At 35.9% G+C, this 20,155-nt stretch overlaps 1 protein-coding gene across 2 annotated transcripts in view; it reads right to left on the bottom strand.

Moving 5' to 3' along the window:
- SLC25A21 (solute carrier family 25 member 21) overlaps window positions 1-20,155 on the bottom strand; it is a 256,563-nt gene that overhangs the window by 96,186 nt on the left and 140,222 nt on the right. For both annotated transcript variants that reach the window (XM_030485273.1, XM_030485274.1), the window contains exon 2: window positions 9,973-10,021. In XM_030485273.1, the coding sequence (XP_030341133.1) occupies window positions 9,973-10,021 (49 nt within the window). The remainder of the gene's footprint in view (window positions 1-9,972; window positions 10,022-20,155) is intronic.

The raw sequence follows: 20,155 nt of genomic DNA, 5'->3' as shown, positions 1-20,155 counted from the left end.
TGACAGTGGTCTAATGTGAAATTTTTGTCCATGGAGAAATCAGGCATGACCATGGTCTACCCTGAATGTGATATTAATGTTTTATACCACTGACAAATCATTAACATATGTTAATGTCACCCAGCTGCTTTGTTAGATTGTTTAGAAAAAAATCTCATATACACCATAGATGTCTCCAACTCACAGCCTATATAACCTTTCCCAGCTGCTTAATCCTTATTTAAAATATTACTTTAAAATGCATGCATTTTTAAAACTGTCCCATTTCTTTGTCTCCAGACTACTTTTGTAACTGTGCTAACATCTGTTCATTTCCACTCCCCAATTCCCATCTTAAATACCTATTTTCAGCACGTATTTTTCTTGTAAATAGAATCCCATGTACTTTCTCACCTCCTAGCCCTCCACTTTCTGCTCTGGACTTTTTCTCTCATTCCATTCTATCCCTCATGGTTTCACTTGACTCATTGTATTTTAAATACAGATTGATACAGAGAAAAGATTATCTAAAAAGCTTCCTGTTTATTTTAACTACTTTAGGCTTAGGAAAAAGAAAATGGGGGCATACCATGCATCTACAATGTCTAAATGGAATAAACAAACAGAAAGGGGAACAATGTACAGTAAAGGGAGTGTTAGGTAGTTGTTAGCAACGAAACTGTGTAATGGCAATATTAGAATATCTGAAAATAATTCCTGGCTGTGAGAAGCAGTAGACTATGCAGGAGCCTCCCAAGGGAATTAGAGGGAGCTTGTCACCTGGTATACTTTAAAATAAGCTGGACAAAAGCTGTGCTTTGAGGCCAAACAGCTAACAGAGGCAGGGGAAGAAGAGAGGAGAGGGAAAGGAAGAAGAAGAGGGACATAGAAAGTGAGAGGCTGCTGAACTCAGCACTGGGATGGGGATTTCTGAGTGCTGGCAGTGGCAGGAGGCAGGACTTGATGGATGCAGGCTGTAACACCTCATTTGGGAACTGGCTGTGATTTTAAGTGCTGGTTCTACTGATGTGGCCTCCAATACACCCCTGGATAAAATACTAGCAGTTCTGGTACCAGTCCTCATTGCCATGAACTAGCAGATGAATAACTGAACAGATGTCCCACGTCCACAATAAATAAATCAGATTCATAAATGATGTATAGGATAGTCCACATTACATTGAGTGCCAAGTCTCTTGATGTTATTTCTTTCTCACTATTAGAGTAGAGGAGGTACTGAGGCAATTTACATAACTCGAAAAAAGTACATTACCATAAGTTTTTGTAAGAGCAAGTAGTGACAGGATAAGGAGGAATGGCTTTAAACTGGAAGAGAGTAGATTTAGATTAGATGTGAAGAAGCAGCTCTTTACTGTGAGGGTGGGGTGGCACTGGTGAGGCCCAGAGAAGTTGTGGATGCTCCATCCCTGGAGGTGTTCAATGCCAGGCTGAATGGGGCTTTGAGCAACCTGGTCTAGTGGAAGGTGTCCCTGCTTGTGGCAGGGCGGTTGGAACTAGATGATCTTTAAAGTCCCTTCCAACCCAAAGCAATCGATGATTCTATGGTAGTAAATTTTCCTTTTATTTTTTTTTTTCTTTTTGACAGTAATACAATGGCATATCCTGAGGCTGTGGGAATCTAAACAAATAAAAAACCCACATGTATTGTGTTTAATACAAACCAAAACACACACTATTATACTACAGGGTATTTTCTGCACAAATATAACCATATTTTTATAGATCTGTCAGCTGACCCACATATCCAAAATGTTTCAAACTGAATTTCATTTTTGTCATTAAGATTTGGTCATGGTTTCTGATTCACATAAACGTCCTGATTATCTGCAAAAATCCTGAAGTACTACAAAGAGAATCCAAGTGTTTTTACACTCTCTTATTCTTTGGTATGTTCTAACTAGAGAAGCAGCGAACAGTACAATGAGCATATTTTAGAGGGCATTTAGTCCTAGGTTCTCTCCTTTCAGTGCACTTCCACATAGTGCAATGAAAAAATAATTATTCTGTCATATCGGTAACCCATGGCATGGTTTTTCTCCATAATTACAGTTGCCTACTCTCTCTAGAAGAGGGTTATTTGTAGCCTCATATTATGAAAATAAATATTTTCATAAAATTAAGATAAAAACAAAAGGAAGGAAAAAAACCCAAACCTCAAAACTAAACCCGGAGCTTTCTTGGATGTAGACTGCAACTGCACAATGTGCAGCCCATGAAATCACAAAATGCAGTCCACACCATCCTCTTGCAACTGCATCATGAGGGCACAGCTAATCAACTGCAGGTTTTTCCAGTGCTAGAGAACTTCAACATGAAGAAACTTCACTTTCTCTATCAAGGAAGATGCTGTACCAGTACAACAAAATATGTCTGTGTACATTTATTTTAAAAATGTGTAAATGTATAGATGCAGGTTATGTCATATGCTTTTGTCATATTGAAAGTTCTGCTACTGCAATTGCCAGGAAACGTTTACATGAACTTTTTAAGTACTGGAGATCCAAACACAGAAAGAATATTGTGCTATGATATTAGAATGAAAGCAAAATGTAAATTAAAGTGACCTGAATTTGGCAGGTGTTTGTTTGTTAGAAATTTCAGGTTGTTACAGCTCATGAGTGAATCAAGAAACTGAAGGTAGTTTTGGTATGGCCAGTGGAATGGCACAGACAACACGTAACCCCATGGTATCATCATGCCATGCTATCAAATTTTTATTTTATAGTGTTTCAGCTGTTTAAAAAGACATCTACCATTCATTAAAAACCCCAGATTAAATGGCAGAATGCTTAACTGAGATTAAGGAAAAGCTTGAGAAGAGAGATCTCTGGCAGTCTGATTTGATAATGCACAAATTCAGTTTCTTTCAAAGAAAGGGATAGGATTATTCTAAAATGAAGAAACAATGTATGTTATAGTTTTTACAAAAGTCCACGCTGACTTGAAATGAGGATATTCTGAAGCAGTGCTGCTGTTTGATCACAAATAACACAATGTCACATGAGGAGATGAGGAAGCTGCATTTATACAGTTCCTTTTCAGTTCCTTTTATCCCAAAGGATCTTGACACTCTTTATAAAATTTACATATAGGATGCCTATGAATACAAAAAAAAGCACATAGGAAGAGAAGTCACTTTGACCAGCACTGGAAATCAGAGCATCTGTTTAACAGTACACATTAATACTGTTCTTTAATTCAGGGAAGGATTTAAACTGGAATAGTATATCTAGCAGGAATTATTAGCCTGTGTGCCCTTATTAATTCCTAACAGATTGTATGTAGAAGTAAAACAAAGGGCAAATTACAGAGCCTGGATTACATCCAAATTATTGTAAATTTGAGATAAGTTCTTACTAAAAAAAAATTGGATCTGTAAGAAAATATTCAAAGCATTTCAATGCTGAAATTCAAATGCCAAAACCAGAGCATAAGCTACAATGTGCACAGAAATCCTATGAACAATTGTGCCAAGGGCTACTGATAAATCAAGTAAAACTAATCCCAGAGAAAAGCCTTGACATTTCATTGAAATAAGGACACTAAGCTGAGTTGGTCAGGGTTTATTTTTGTTATTTTTTTTTTCTCAAAATAAAAAAACCTTTCTCAGGAAACGTTCAGTTTCAATACATTTTTATACTCTACTTTTAGACGACAATGGATGTTGCACTCTACATTTTCAAACTAAAACTTCTGTTTTCCTAGTTCAGAATTACTTAAAAGTAGTTGAAAAGAAAAAACAAAAAGGCATTGAAAACTTCCAAAATTCAAAATTAATTAAATGAAGAATTTCATTGGCCAACACTCATTGTTTTTCTAACAGTCTTCTGAGAGTTCAACTGTTCATTCCAATAGAGAATTGTTTGATATCCTGATAATCTTCCCAGGGCAAGAAGAGTATTTTTTGCTTAAATTTAAATGTTACAAATCTAACTAGAACAGTTTGCATCAAGTAATATGAACTTCATATGGCCTGATGCCAACCAAGTGAAATACGGTCATTTGAAAATGGTAACATTGCATAAGGACAATGAACTCTTCCTTAAACCAATGTTTTTCAGAAACAGGCTCCACTACTGCTCACTCAAACAAAAAAGCCAGAAATCAAAGAGGAATTAATGATATAAAGGAAGTAGCTCTTGCAAAACAACAGATGGAATGAGATCAGAAACACATGTAGTAAGCTGAACTTTTTAAATAAGACCAAAATGACAGCATTGGAACAAAGGAACAAAATGGATAAACATGCACACAAATCAGCAGAAATTTTCTAACTAAAAATGGGTCTGTAATGCAGAGTCCAAATCTGGACTTAGATCCTAAATTATTTTCTAAATTTGGAGCTTTAGATTCATGATGTTGGTCTGATTTTTGCAGAAGGAGTAGCAAACCATAAAATCTCTACCATGACTAGATCAAAACTTTCTCCAAAGTTTCTAAGCTGAATTATTTGCCTAATTTTTTGATGCTGATATTCTGGATCACAGATAAGATGGATAGTCAGTTCACATGAAAATTCTGATCTAATGCTGAACTGTGTAAAAAGGTATTAAAGTAGAAGCAACATGGACTGCATCTTCCCCAGGTTCTGCCAAAGGTGAGAAACAGCTTTAACAAAAAAACAGGGAGGTAAAATAAGTTCATCAGGAAAACAAGCTATACTTATTAACTTATTCTCCTGATAAATTGAAGTAAATGCTTTTGAAAGAATGCCACCTGGGTCTCCTTAGGCATTGCTTTCTAAATTACACACACATCCCAGCGTAAAGCTGTGTTATGAAGACACAATTATGTCTGAAAATAGAAGAAATTGTTTAAATATAGAGAAAAAAAATTTAAAGTCATGTGGAACTGTCATTATTTGAATTAACCAGAAAAGTATCAAAACATTACCCACTGAATATATGTTTAACTTGTTATGACACAAGTTACCCTGAGGATTTTCCTGATAAAATAATAAACTATACTTTCTCCATAATAAACTAGATGTTCTCCAAGTTATTTAGATGGTAGTTTGATTACGCTAACATTTACCACTCTTTGAATACATTGTCTTGAAGTAAAAAACCCTGAATTCTCAAGTGGTATGAACTAATTTATCTCTAACACAGATTTGGAGCACAATTTTTTATTAGTCTGACATGAGAGGAACCTTCTTTCTTTCAAATATTTGTCTCAAAATGAACAGTGATGTCAAATTACTGCAAAAATGAAAGTGGTAAGTAAATGATTCATCTAATCCACGTAAGATTTTTCCTGTTCACAGGACTTTCAGACACAAATCTTTTCGGATGTGTTATGTATTTGAAAGGTTTTGGTGGTCTTGTTGGTTTTTTTGCTATTATTTGAAAGCACTTAATCATACATTTATGCGTATGTGGTTTTTATTAAATTCTGCCATGTAGACAACTGTTACAAAAAGTTACAAGGTATGGTTTCCATTTCCTAACTACACAATAGTCACATCCAAAATGACTATTCTGCTTCAATATATATGTTTCAATAGTTTGTATGAATACTTGCACAGGCAACTTTGAAATTTGTTTTGAAGAGGAGTAGAGTCTCTAAAATTCAGCTGTATAAATATTGGTGACAATCAATGAGAAAGAGAAAGCACAGGTAAAGATAAAGAACTTATAAACCCAATGAAATATTAGCCCGAATTTTATTTATAGTCATAGCTCTAATTTTGCAGTATCACTCTTGGTTGCATGCATTTTTTTAGGTATTAAAATGTAATAGAAAGGAAAATTATATGTTAGTGCATGTAGCTCAGAAATTATCAAGCTCTTGAAAATGCCAGTTTTATGCCAGCAACCCAGTAGTAGGGAACTTAAAAAAAGTTAACATTTTTTTTCCTGAAAATTCAAACTGTTCAAGGCTACAGGACTACATCAGAACATAACCTGAAGTCATCAGACAAACTACAGTAACATCCCCCAGTTATCAGCCAGGCTTGCTTGACTGATCCCTCAAACAACATTAGCCTTCCCTTGAGCTCAGACAACTCCCTGTAATTCTCTCCCTTTCACTCACCAACTACACCTGTGAGCTGTTTCATATGTATTAATTTTCCAACAACAAAACTTTATTAAAATCTTAATTTTGTACATTTGCTTAAGCCAAAACATTTGCCACTAAGACACAAAGGATAAACTCTAGCTGGAAAAGAACTTTACTATTTTTAAGTACTATATATGTCAATGTCTTGTCCTATGTATCATGATCTAGCATATCCTTTTGTCATCCTTTGGTAAGTCTGATGGAAGAAAATGACATTATAGTCTGCATCACACTTAAGATCCAAAAAATGGTCCAAAAAAAGCAAAGCCAATTCTTTATCCAGACAAAAACATTTTTCTCCTCACTTTCCAGCAAAGAAAGATCTAGTTTTCTTACTTGAAAAGTAGGCCTTCTATGTCTTAACTGTATCTGTACCAGAAAAATCTTACTTGTTGCTGCTCTCCCTGCTCACACATAGGCACACACATAAACCCTTACCAAATTCTGTAAAACTTTTACTTAGAAGAATACGGACAGAGATTGAGTACTTTAGTCTACAGATGGCTAAATTAATCATGAGGGTAACTGATAAACAAAACAGCTAACAGAGACACTGGTATACTGAGACATGAAAAGTTTAGCACCATTTTTCTAATGCTGTCTCATCAGAAACGACACCAATATATCCTGTAATCGAGAAAAAAAGCTTTATTTCAAAGAATAAGTGGGATACATACAGCTAAAAGAATGAATTATAGTTATATCCATCTACCTAGCCTGCTCACATTAAGTTCTTAAAGTAATGATCTTTGGTGTTATAATAGATAACAAAATAAAATTATTTTCAAATGTACGTTTAGCAAAAAACAGTCCATTAAGCATATGGCTTGTTATAATAGTTTATAATGTGTATATATATGTATATATAGTTCCTCCCTTGGTGTGAGGAGATAAACAAGCCTAGCATTGTTACTGTAGAATAATAGAAAATTACTAAACACAGAAAAGATATTGCAAAACGTTGTCACAAAAGAGCCAAACCATTTTGTAGGGTTTCAAAATAATACCTGACAGGAACTTTCTTTTCTCCAATTTTTTATTAAAAACATACACACATACAAACACACAAAAAGTCAACGAAGCAAAGACGCTAAGCCACAATTTCACTAGATGCAAGCATTTGACATCTTCCCTAAACTCCTTCAGAATGCTAAAGTAGATTGAGATTCGACTAATCTGAAAAGGCCATGGGACTTTTTCCACCAAACAAACACTTTATAGAAAAATGGCAGGAAATTCAAAACACCATAAAAATCAAGCAACAAATTGTGCTTTTATATGTCCTTTCATCTAACCATAAGGAAAAAAAACTCCAAAACCCAAACAAATCACCAAAACTGCAATAGCTGGAATTGATCAGGAAATGACAGATTATCAATACCATGTTGGAAAAGTGTAAGTGAACTGCAGTACTTAGAGGCACTGTAACAAAGGAATAAAGTAAATCAAAATGCGTGAGAAAATATTCTGAATCCAAAGTTCAGAATTAAAATCAATGTTTCATTTGAACTTCTTCAAGGCCATCAAAGAATTAAACTGCTTTAGTAAATTTAGACCATTATGAAGTGAAAGGAAGTGGCATGATGTTAGGAACATGGAATGGAACGATGGATAAGATCAAGGATATTCTATTCTCGGTTTTGTCACTAGCTTTCAAAATGTAAGTATTTTCAAATACTAACATCTGCTAAGATCAGCAGAAAAGTTACTGCAAAATCTGTACAATATGTCTGAATACATTTGTATTAACAAAACACAGAGACACTATCACTTGGGTGCTGCCCACTTCTACAAAGAGTTGCAGCTAATTCAGTGAAAAAGTTAACTCAATTTCTCTTAAGTTTCTTCAGATAAAGAAATTTGTTTAATGGCTTTTTTACTTGATTCAGCCTCTTGGCTTCACCATGATCCATAATCTAATTTCTCCTGCACACCTACTGTTCTTTCATTTTTTCCTGCTTTTGTTAATTCCACTGTTTATGGACTCAGATTTCACATTTAAAAGGTTCTTAATTATTATTATTTTTTTTTAATATTGATACAGCTTCACAAACATCCCTGTACACTCTTTAATGCTTTCTGTTCCTGATTTTCAGATTTGATTAGCATTTTCACTACTGAAAATATGACAAACCCAGTAAAATCTGGAATAGAAATGGGGAAATATGTCCTTGGATTTTGGGAATCCACTGCATGTGTGGTTTCTATCAGAGAGCTGAAAGTACATTTGTTTATTGCCAGTTTATCAGAACAGATGTGCAGTTAATGCTTTTTATGATATATGATACGTAGCATGTCTTAAATCATGAATGATTCTAAGGATATGTATAAAGTTCTTTCAACCAAGACTGGAGGCTGAGGATGTGTGGGATGACAACCTCAAAGCACCAAAGACATGAGAAATAAATCTGATGCTACATTTATATTACAGAAGAACATGACTCCTGGTTTCCTACAAAGAGAAAAACAGGAAGAGGTAAAACCAAAAGTTTGAGAGCTATCGGTGAGTTATAGCACAACCTGTGGAAATGAAGTCACTAAAGCACATCCCATGAGGACCACATGACAGCAGAGCAAGACAAATGTTTTTATTTTAAATTTGGTCTTGTATTTGTTTTGTTTGTCCCCTGCCTTTTCTGAGGCTTTAATTTCAATCTTGTAATGTAAACTTTGTTAATAGCAAGGTCTCAGTGCTACCTGGAAGGGGAGAGAGGACCCTTGAAACTACCAGGTGTATTGTCTATATGAATCAACATATTCCATATCATGAAGGGATACAGAAGAATTCCCTGAGTTGCTCCTGGAGTTAAACTCCAAGCCCTGAGGAACACCTACAGCATGTCAGCAGCAGTTAATACGGATTGAGCCTGCATTACTGTCCTCTAGTGCTGGGCATTTTCCTCCTGCAAAATGCAAGCTGCAGAATAGTGTATCTCAAGGTCCTAGGCAAACTACGCAGCACGGTTTAAACGGAAGCCAAAAATACATCTGTAACAAGCTCACATGTTGGCTAACTGGAACTAGAATCTCAAGTCATAGTTGACTGCTTCAAGCGTATTTCAGACACCACAGCTGTGGTCATATCAAAATACCAAATATATCAAATATGCTCATCATTTGTTTGGGGCTGATTCACCTCCTAGTGAAGCTTTTCTGCCTAGGTGATTGAGAACTAGATAGAACTCCATGAGCAGTATATGGTAATTATTGGCATCACATGTAACACATATGCCATGAAATTTTTTCTCCTTATTGTATGCTTCTGCATTCTGGTTTGCTTTTCACGAGTGGAAACACTTACTTATGAATTGATAAGAAAACTAAAAATCACAGAAAAGCAAAAATATATTCAAGAAACTAGAAACACAACTATTGTTTTCCCATTTCAGTAATCAACATTAAAAAACCTTAATTTGCCCACATTTTCCAGGTCACTTAATAATTTATACTCACACAAACACAAATATTTGGAAAAGAAAATAGGGACAGATAAAAAAAGATAAAAGCATGAAGTTACAGACAGAAGATGAAACACCCTACTTTACTAAAAAATCTTTTAAAACTATTTTGGAGGTGCTATGGTATTTCCCAACAGCATATAAAAGCATTACTGCAGATGATACATATAGCAAGTGAATTTAACTACAGCTCTGCTCATCTGTAGGATTTTGTTACAACATCAAAAATACATGTCATAAAACAGATTTAGCACCTTTAGATGACCTCCAATCAGAAATCTGTCATGGTGTTCAAATTCCATCTGTCAAATGCTGTAGATACAGGCAAGTAAATATAAAAGCCATTAAAGGCACAAGTTACCCTGTGAGAAGTTCTAGCATTTTATTTTTTGACAGCTCCTAACTTGGATATCTTCCAAAGTCAACAAAACCTGTTCAAGCAGAATCTTACCTTGTTTTCACTACATCAAGGGGATGCATCAGGCAAATTTCTACAAGACCTATAAAATAATAATAAAAAAGGCACAATTAACATTTGTACAAATAATAGTTTCATTTTCATTGACTCAATCACTTTTTGAAGTTTGAAAAATAAAGTAAAAATCTAAAAATATCATTGATGATACAGTACTTATATACGTTTATTCAATACTGTCAGGGATTCTAGACAGTAAACGATGCTAGTTGTTCATTATAGCAGGGAAAGAGAGGACTTAAGCTATATGATCAATTTAATCATAGTTTTTGCTCAGTTTTCTGACTGAACAGCAGGAACATTTGATCGGCATCATAAATAAATACATTAAGTTTTGCTGAAAGTAGCGAAGGAGGGGGGTTCAGGTTAACACTGGCTTCTTAGTCATATAAGAGTATTCTCTAAGGACACCTCAAGACAGTGCTGGGGTCTCAGACGAACTTGATGTTAAGATGACAGCTGATACCTGAGTTGCCTATCTGAGCTGCAGCCTTAGTGTTTCTTCATCCTATCTGTGCTGATGGATAGTCCTGGCTTTTCCCCTTCCTCCTCCACCGCTCATCATGAGCACTTAAATTCACATGCTGGGGACTTAACATTCACATATGGAGGGTGTGAATAGGAAAGGGTGAATGCCGAGGAAAAAGAGATCTGGAAGTTTGCACCTGCCACCGCTGGCTTCAAAGTTGGTTCCGTTACTTTTTTCCACCCGCCTGAGAACTCATGGGAAGTCCAGAGGTTTACCACCCACATTTTGCCCATGCTTCCCAGCACACACTGCCCAGGGAGAACTTTCTTAGCTTCTGTATATTTGCTCAAATTTTCCAGGCTTGTCTCCTCCTCTGTCCATTTTGTATACCACCCTCATCCCAAACAACAAACAGACAATAAAAAGATGTATTTATCAGGATCACAGAAAAAGCATATTTTTGAGATGTCAATGTGCAGAGATAATAAAAACAACTACACAAATCTGAAATTATTTTGAAATGCTGAGAAAGTACATATCCGTATGTCCATGATATTAGATGAGCATGTTTTTGAACTTTCTGTGCCTGGTTTATTAAGACTCTTAAGCATCCATGGCCACTTATGCGCTCTAATAAATTTAATGCTACAACATGCAAAAACAGTTCATGACGACTATGCTCACTTTAATGACTGAAAGCATCTAATTAATCTATTTATTATTAGAGTAAAAATAATTACAAAGTTTTTGTAACACAGAATGCTTACTTGGTGATTTAGGGCTAAACTTCTAAAAATCTTGATTGATGCAAGCATTCTTATTCAAGCTAAAATATCTCCAAATTCCTTTCTTTAGGCATACCATACGATCCCACTGAATTTAAGCACATGCTTATGGGCCACTAGATGCTCTCCTTGTTCAGATATCACTGTCTTGAGGTCCAGATCCTGTTCTCTTATTTTTATGAAACAGAATACAGCTGAACTCAGTTATCACTAAAGATAACGCTTTCTAATACCAAAGACAATTTATTACACACTAGGCTACTCAACTATTTTCTCTGTCTAAGCAAGGCAAAGAAATAACTCTAACACAAAGTGAAAATCTCATTTTGAAATGTTCCACACACAAGCGAACTAATGGAATTTGCAGTTTGGCTCTATTCGCTGGCAGACTTGATGGAGAAAGACTCTTGGTGGGGTTCATGCAGGAACCAGGCTCTGCCTGGGTAACGCAGTATCTGATAATGCAGTGTCAGAAACTTGAGTTCTTTTTTTTCATTACTAAATATAAATCTAAGGAAGACTTAAAGTTTCCAATTTCAATTATTTTAGAACTAAGAAGTTTAGTGTTTCAAGTAGCTCAGGAAAACTGTGGGGTTCTTAAAGTTTATATAAACTCCAAAACATTATCTACTTTCTATTTCAACTTTAACCAAACTTTTTGAGAAATACAGGTACTTAGATAAGTAAGCATTTTAAACTGAAACAAAGCATTAGCAGAGAGAAGATTTTCATTACAGTCAAAGGAAAGTTAGCCAATAAAAGCAACAGTTTTTAGCTCAGCCTATAATAAATAACCATTTATTTTCTGCTTGATCTGCTTTACATATTGAATACATCTATTACTGATATTGTTATATATTTTTCTTGAGGAAGAATATTTATATAACAACAAAGGACAACAAAAGTTTTTGTACACAAATACAAGTAATTTTTGGAGTTAGTAACAGAAGAAGAGCCTGTAAGGCTAAAATTTTCAACTAAATGTGTTCGAACAGGAGTTTACGTGGAAGTTTGTGAAGATGTTAAAATGTTTAAACTGAATTCTTGACATAAAACACTTGTGAAGAGTTTTAACTAAACATATGTAATTTTCCTTCTTTTTTATCATTCCACACTAATGTTTAAAGCTTGCAAAACACAAAACTGGCCAGATAGATGCTTACACCTACTTTCTTGCCACTGTGTTTAATGACAGTATCAAGCTAATATTTGTGACCATTTTTTTGTCACATTTTCTTTCCACTCCATGCAAAATTTTTTTGTTTTTCAGTTCTGGATAAAAGGAGAACAACATAGGTGACATCGGTCAAAGAATATTAATATCAGTATTAATGAGAGTAATTAAAAAACATGCAATTTAATATTTGTTTTATTTTTCCTAGAAAGCAAAAGATGCCGTTGTTATTTCTGACCAGGTATATTTATTGCTGTAATTATTACCAGCAATGACTTCTATTTTGCTAAAATAAGGCCAAATCATGTCACAAAAGGGAACATAGACTGTATATATTCTATCTTGATTCTGTCCCAAAAACTATAAACTACTCCAACAGCTGCCAACAGGTGCTTTGTGAGCTGCAGTTGAGTGTTTCAGTGCTGGCAGGCGGCTTAGCCTATGAGTTTTTTCCTCTCTAATCACCACCCTCCTTTTCCAACATCTCCTGCCTCCCCTCGCTTTTCCCCCACCATTTTTGACCTTCTATTCCATTTTGTTTTGGCAGATAGAGCCTACAGTAGGGGGCCAAGCATGGGGCCAAGGGTTGTTCACCCTCTCCTGTTTTTGCAGAATTAATGTCCATTTTGGGAGAAAACTGTACAGTGCCAGAATTTGGCTCTATTTTCTTGGTCCTCATAGGATAATTTTTAATTCAGGCATTTTTCCAGCAACTGAATCAGATGAATTCCAAGGTCCTTGGCAAGAGCTCTGTTTTGATAACTTCAAGATTCTATTGGTTATCTGCCTTTCTCAGTCTTTCCTTTGTCTCATCATTTAATTACGTACTAAGTTTTAAGTGGTGTATAGTTACTTGACTTCACCAGACAGAACTTTTCAAAAGATGCTGGGATTATGACACAGCTCTCTGAAGAGCACCAAAGGAGCGCACACTGTGCAAGACACTAATGGAACAGCTACAAACGCAAGCTACATTTTTCCATCTACTATAGTAGTCATGCAAATCATTACAACATCCTACTTGATAGCCTGCCCAGAAAGTGTGGTGGCCCTAGAAATTACAAGCACTCCGCAATGTGCTCAATAAAATGAAATATATTGCTCTTTCTTCAGCTAACGTTCATTAGCTTTATGACAAATTCAATTAGCACTATGAAAATCTAATTTGCTCAACAGCTATATCAGGGTGCAATATATTTTAGCTTGTCACACTGTAAAGACTACTGTTTACAAACTTTATTTTCATGACAAAGTAGTTAACACAGCTACATATAGATTGTCCAAAACCATATTCTAATTATCACATTGGATCTCCATGGTGATGTCACATGCAAACTAACCCAGAATGATTTATGATGGCCTAATTATGTTTATAACAACTCAGATCCGACTAGAGCCCAAAGGAAATATAGGAAAGAACAATTACTAGGTCAGTCCAACATTTGTTGTCTTCTGGGTTGGAAAACATTCCTTGTGAAAATTGGATACTAACCATAAAACAAGACATAATCAAAATCTCTGTGTTGAAGAAATAGCCAGCTGTCATCATTGACATCCTCTGAGCATATGCAAGTGAAATATCAACAACTGAGAAGGAAGTCCAGAATTTTATTATGTAAAACATTATGCTCAGTAACTGATCCCATGGAGGGAATAAAATGACAGAAAATACTGACCCCCTCAAACTGACCCTCCTCAGTAGAAAATTTTCCCTTTTCCAAGTAATATCTTCCTTTTTTAAATTGCTTCCAACTATGGATTGCCTTACATTTCCCTCTACAAGATTCACATTTAAAATTTCAAACTGACAGTCTTCATACACATCTCTTCAAACATTTGGGTGACTGGTGGGTATTTTGAGTTCCTTTGCTCTTTGTTCCTCTATCCCATCAGGCACACGAATCTTGTATCAATAATCATACACAGCCTGAGAATACTATGAGTGTTTAAAATGTGCTCTAACTATCTTTCTGGCAAAAGTGAAAGTGAGACTCGAGCAGCACAGGATTACAGCTCTCCTCATCTTCTTGCCAAGTGTTTCCATACTTGAAGAATGAAATCTAGCTAACAGTACTTGCTAAATAGTGCAGATAAAAATAGAATCATTATGACTTCTTAGGGGACAAATTCTTGTCTTCAGCTCTTCTTCGACCCTCAAAGCTATGAACTGAACAGCGTGAAATGCCCATGATACACTTGTCTCTCAAAGAAACCTGAGTAAGCTCACCCTATATGTCTTTTCTGTATAATACACCCTGAACAAGATTCCAACATGGATTCAAGAGATGTAGAGCATGATCCATGTGTTAGTTCAGACAACCCCCTACAGCATAGAAGTCATTATGCACCCTCCTCCCCTTGTGTTACTCATTTCCCTGGAATAACACAGTCACTGGAGAAATAACAGAAAAGAGACTGGTCATAGAAAATACAGCAATAAACACATGAAGCACTGTATATTGTATAGCTGGAACACTTGGTATTTATTTTGGCTTTTACATAGATATAGTTACAGTGTAAGAAATGATCATAAATATTTTATGTGTACTATGCATTTCCTTCTGAGAAAATATGTCTGACAAAAAATCTTGTGTTGATCTTTGTATCCTAATAAAAACAATGACAAATAACCTCTTAAATCTGCTTGTCTGTTGGCTAAAACATTTTACTTGACAAGAGGAGGCATGGTACCTCTTCCTGATTGTAACAGCATTATTTGAAGCATAATCAATGAAAAAAGTATCCCTGCAGTCAATTCTACACTGGCTAACTTCTATCAGCCTGTTGTCCCACACCATCTTCAAAGACACATAAAGCTTTTACCTGCTCTGTAAGGGTACCTCTCCATCAGAAAAGTCCTCAAAATGCTAGGATCACTGTGGCAGCCAAGGCCCACTCATTTCCGAGGGAGGCAGTCATCCAGTGTGCCAGTCTCAATTGTAGTATGTGTCAAATAGGCTCCAAGGAAAACTATAAAGCAATATGTATGCATGGACTGTGCTGGAAAAGATCTGCATATTAGCCTTCACTTAAGAAAGTGACACTTATTTTAACTCTTGCCCAGGATTCTATTTAGTGATGTGGTATGGGATTAACTAATGGTACTCTGGAGCTCCTCATAAATGTTAATTAACCTTTTAGGTAACGAGCCAAATCAATGCTTTCCTTAGAAAATGTGAAGAAATGGAAAGTTACTTCAAAAAGTACTCCACAATGGCAATGTTGCTTTCATGAGTCATTCTTCCTTAGAGACCTTGTCTACACGAAGAAAATATACTAGAAAACATGTTAATTAAACAAGATATTGAGTATGATTTTTCCCCCGGTATGGATAAGGATGTCTGTGTTTAAAAACATGTTAGCTGATCACAATTAATCCCAGAAGGAGCTCTTGCTTTACCATCATTACCTAACGCATTTTAGAAGACATCTTTTGCCTACAGGAGGAGCTGGGTCATGCTCATCATCTTGTTAGGTAACAGTGTTCTTTAATAGATGCAACCTATCAGTGTAGCACTGCTATCTGGAAACTGAGGAATAGCAGTGTCGGAAACAGTGATCACTTAGCTTTCAAAAAACCCCAGGACCTCAGCAGCGGAAATTTCTGAAGTTTGGCCTGTAACATTTGTACTAGAAGTGGTCAGTGTTCTTGGAGCTCTTTCCATGAAAGCAATGTAAAGTAACATTTGCAATGCAGCATTTGTCAGTAAGGAATATATTAGGAAGGTCTTAATGTTTGTCTTAAAGTACCAAGTACTTTGTTAAAAAACCCTGAAAAAATAAAGGCTGTTAAAAAAACGTAAGATTATTCTTACACTGTAGTTGCCTTTCTGACTTACATTTATTGTATCTTTAAACTTAAGGTAAGTGGTCCTATCAACTATTGTATTTCCCTTTCACAGTAGTTCTGCCATAGTATGGGCTTTTTTTTCCAGTCTAACGCATCCAAGCTGACACATGCAGACTCAATGTGAGTGGAACCTGCGTTAAGTATGCTAGCTGAAACCACAGGTCCTCAGTCCACATTTACATCCACAGTCTTACATTTAGCAGAGTTCTGTAATAATTTATTGATGTATTGCTTGCCCCTGGATAAAAAATATCTAGCTTTAATGTTTAAAGTATCTGGGCAAACTACTCTAAATTTAGCAAAAATGTATTCATTGTTTGCTTTTCACAATGTTTTTGGTAAAATTGGCCAAATCAGCTCACCAATAACCACTGCTACCAACAACCACATATTTCTATTTACTGTTGCCTAGAATACAACTACTGAATGTTTTGATGTGCTTCAATTAAATTACTCAATGCTCATTTATGTTCTTTGAGTATTGTTTGCTGAGTAAAAACAAAGGCTACCTTTCAGTTTAATGTGAATTTTTTATTTGCTGCTTATTTTAAAATGAAAAAATTTATTCCTTGGTTCACAGACCTACCAACTTGATTAACCTCATGTATATGGCTTGACTGCAGAAATACTTATATATAGAATCATAGAATCATAGAATCGTAAGGGTTGGAAAGGACCTTAAGATCGTCTAGTTCCAACCCCCCTGCCATGGGCAGGGACATCTCACACTAAACCATGTGGCTCAAGGCTCTGTCCAACCTGGCCTTGAACACCGCCAGGGATGGAGGTGGAGCACCCACAACCTCCCTAGGCAACCCATTCCAGTGCTTCCCCACCCTCACTGTAAAGAACTTCCTCCTTATATCTAATCTAAACTTCCTCTGTTTAAGTTTGAACCCATTACCCCTTGTCCTACCACTACAGTCCCTAAGGAAGAGTCCCTCCCCAGCATCCTTGTAGACCCCCTTCAGATACTGGAAGGCTGCTATGAGGTCACCACGCAGCCTTCTCTTCTCCAGGCTGAACAACCCCAACTTTCTCAGCCTGTCTTCATATGGGAGGTGCTCCAGCCCTCTTATCATCCTCGTGGCCCTCCTCTGGACTCGCTCCAACAGCTCCATGTCCTTTTTATGTTGAGGACACCAGAACTGTACGCAGTACTCCAAGTGAGGTCTCACAAGAGCAGAGTAGAGGGGCAGGATCACCTCCTTCGACCTGCTGGTCACGCTTCTTTTGATGCAGCCCAGGATACATTAGGCAAATCTATGGCAATTTGAAGCATCGAGTTAGAGTTAAATTATGTATAGTTAAATACATCTGTAGTAAGACTAGCAGGAAATGTCAAATCATGCAGGAAAAATCAGTGGCTAGTCACAGAAGATCTTCTAACTACATCTCCATCTCTTTGGAAGAAAGGTTCTTTAAGACTCCAGTAGCATACAGCACTTTCATAGACAATCAATTCCAACTGTGCTAATCACATAGAGCCTTTTTGAAGTAAAATGCCATGTAGAACTGTTCTTTGTATGGTAAGGCATATGAAATTTGCATTTATGGCATAGTCAAAAAGAGAGTCAACACGGACATTTTAAAATTCTAAGTTTTGCACACCTTGATTTTAAAACACCAAAGCAGTTCCAGTGGGGGTGAATACCATGGAGAGTTTGATTATGCAGTCAAACAGTGCAATGTTTAGGTACTGAAATAGAAGATAATGGAGCAAAACACAGCAAACAAACTGAAAAAAAGCAAATATTTTCTCCAAGTTCTTAAATATTATTAAGGCATTATAGAATGTATCTCCAGAATTTACTGTTTAGAATGTTACAGGAATTTGCTTCACCTTAATTTCCATTTCAATTTGTATTTACAAAATAATAAAAATATCAAACAATTCTCAAAAAATATACTGAGTTGGACTCACAAATACTTCTGGCCAAAGTCACTTCTTCCAAAATGACTAGCAATAAAGAGTTGTTTTTTATAGCCAACTGATTTTTTTTTATTTAGTCTTTCTACATCTTTTACTGATGTTGTATTGACATTAAAGCTTTGACTTATAAAATAAACACTTGCAATTTACAAACTTAAGTATCTGAGTCTCTAGACACAAGTGAAAGGCTATATATCGTGTAAACTCTCCATAAATTTTTCAGCAAGTATTACATGCCATTATGTCACTCGCATATGACATATTCTTTCCATCATGTTTGTCTGAACAGGAAGTTTTTTAAAAAATGATTGAAGGGACCACTGAGGTCAGTATTGGGTTACACAATGTTTGTGTCATTACAGCTTTAGGTATTTCAATGCATACTGAATCAATATTCCTGCAATGAAAATGTGTAACCAATATTTTCTTTGCTGTTATAGTAAAATGCTTTTCAATAAACTTGTTTTCATAAGAAGTTTGCCCATTCATATGTCCCAGAGCTGTTGTAATCTTCATTGCTAATGCTGATCTAAAAGCATAGACATTATTCTATTTCTTGACACATTTAAAGTTCTCTAATGAATAAAGCAAACAGCTTATGGCTGCTTGGACTGTCACTCGGTTGCCCCGGAGGGCTTTAATGTCTTTAAAATAGGCCTCTTAGTTTGTATTTAACTACCTTGTCCACAGAGGTCTGAGGGGTAGAGCAGATCAAAGATGTGCTGGAAACATAAAAAGCATCTGTCCTTCATTTACCTTTAATTAGCTACATCTGACCAGATTCTTTATGGCCTCTTTGTCACACATTCAACAGCCTATAAGCCTTCTGACCTATCCTTAAGGACTATAATTTTACAATAGTTTCAGCAAAATGCAAATTTAAAATATTTAACACAGGACTTTGAAAGAATGTCTTGGTCTCACTATGGAAGTGCTACCCAAGGCAGTATTATTTTGGATTTATCTGAAAAAGCACAAATTGTGCAATATTCGAAGAGTCAAAAAGGAATGGTTCTTGAGCTTGGAAAATAAATAACATTATTTATGGTTCTTTGTGTGCTACTAAACACTGCATTGAATAAATATCACACAACAAGAGATCCTAAAGAAAACTGAAATGCAAGCACCTCTTTGACCAGCACAGTACGTTGCACTTCCCAGAGCTGTGGCACTTTCTGTAAAAGAAAGTCACAAACCTGCCCTGCCTAGTACCCTTTTTTTCCACAGGTCGTGTTCATTAGGAGACCTCTACTTTACACAGAATGCAAACCAATTCCCAGTAGGATTTTGACTAAGGAGAAAGTTCTGTCATTGCTGCAGGATCACCAAACAGTTCCTGCTCGTTACAGTCTCATACTGCTGCAGTAAATGCTCGCACCAAACTCAGGCCCTTACGGAATAAAAAAGCTGTTTAACACAGCAGCTAGAGTATATGCTAACTGGCTCAGGTTATTGGTACTTGATCACACAGGTCATTATATAAAGTCACTGAGGTGGATGGAGAGCACTGCTTAAAATTCTCTTGATTTTGGGTTAGGTTCTTTCACAAAAGATTAGCTAGCAACAGAAAAAGACTACATAAAAGATACATATAGAAAGTAGAAAGGTCTCAAAACCTGAATTTGTAGTTTAAACTATCCCTTGATCTCTTTCTATTATGTAATAGAAATTTGTAACCTCCATATTATTTTCCAAAACATCAATCTTTTAGTCTTCCCTTAGAAAGTTTTAATTAATCACATCTCCAAATAAATTAGCAAGTCTTCAAAGACTTGGTGAGGTACATGAACAGTCAAGTAGCCTGCCTCAATATATGTACAGTAGCTAGCAAGCAGGTGTGGCTAGAAGCCAAACTTTGTGCTTCAAGAAATGTATATACTATTAGCAGCATGCAGAACTAACATGCATAAAGAAAATGAAATCAAGAGGATTTAAAAAACAATTTAAC

Source organism: Strigops habroptila, chromosome 4, assembly GCF_004027225.2.
Source record: "Strigops habroptila isolate Jane chromosome 4, bStrHab1.2.pri, whole genome shotgun sequence".
Taxonomy (NCBI): domain Eukaryota; kingdom Metazoa; phylum Chordata; class Aves; order Psittaciformes; family Psittacidae; genus Strigops; species Strigops habroptila.
Note: the sequence above shows the minus strand (reverse complement) of the source record. Positions and strands in the feature narration are given on the sequence as shown.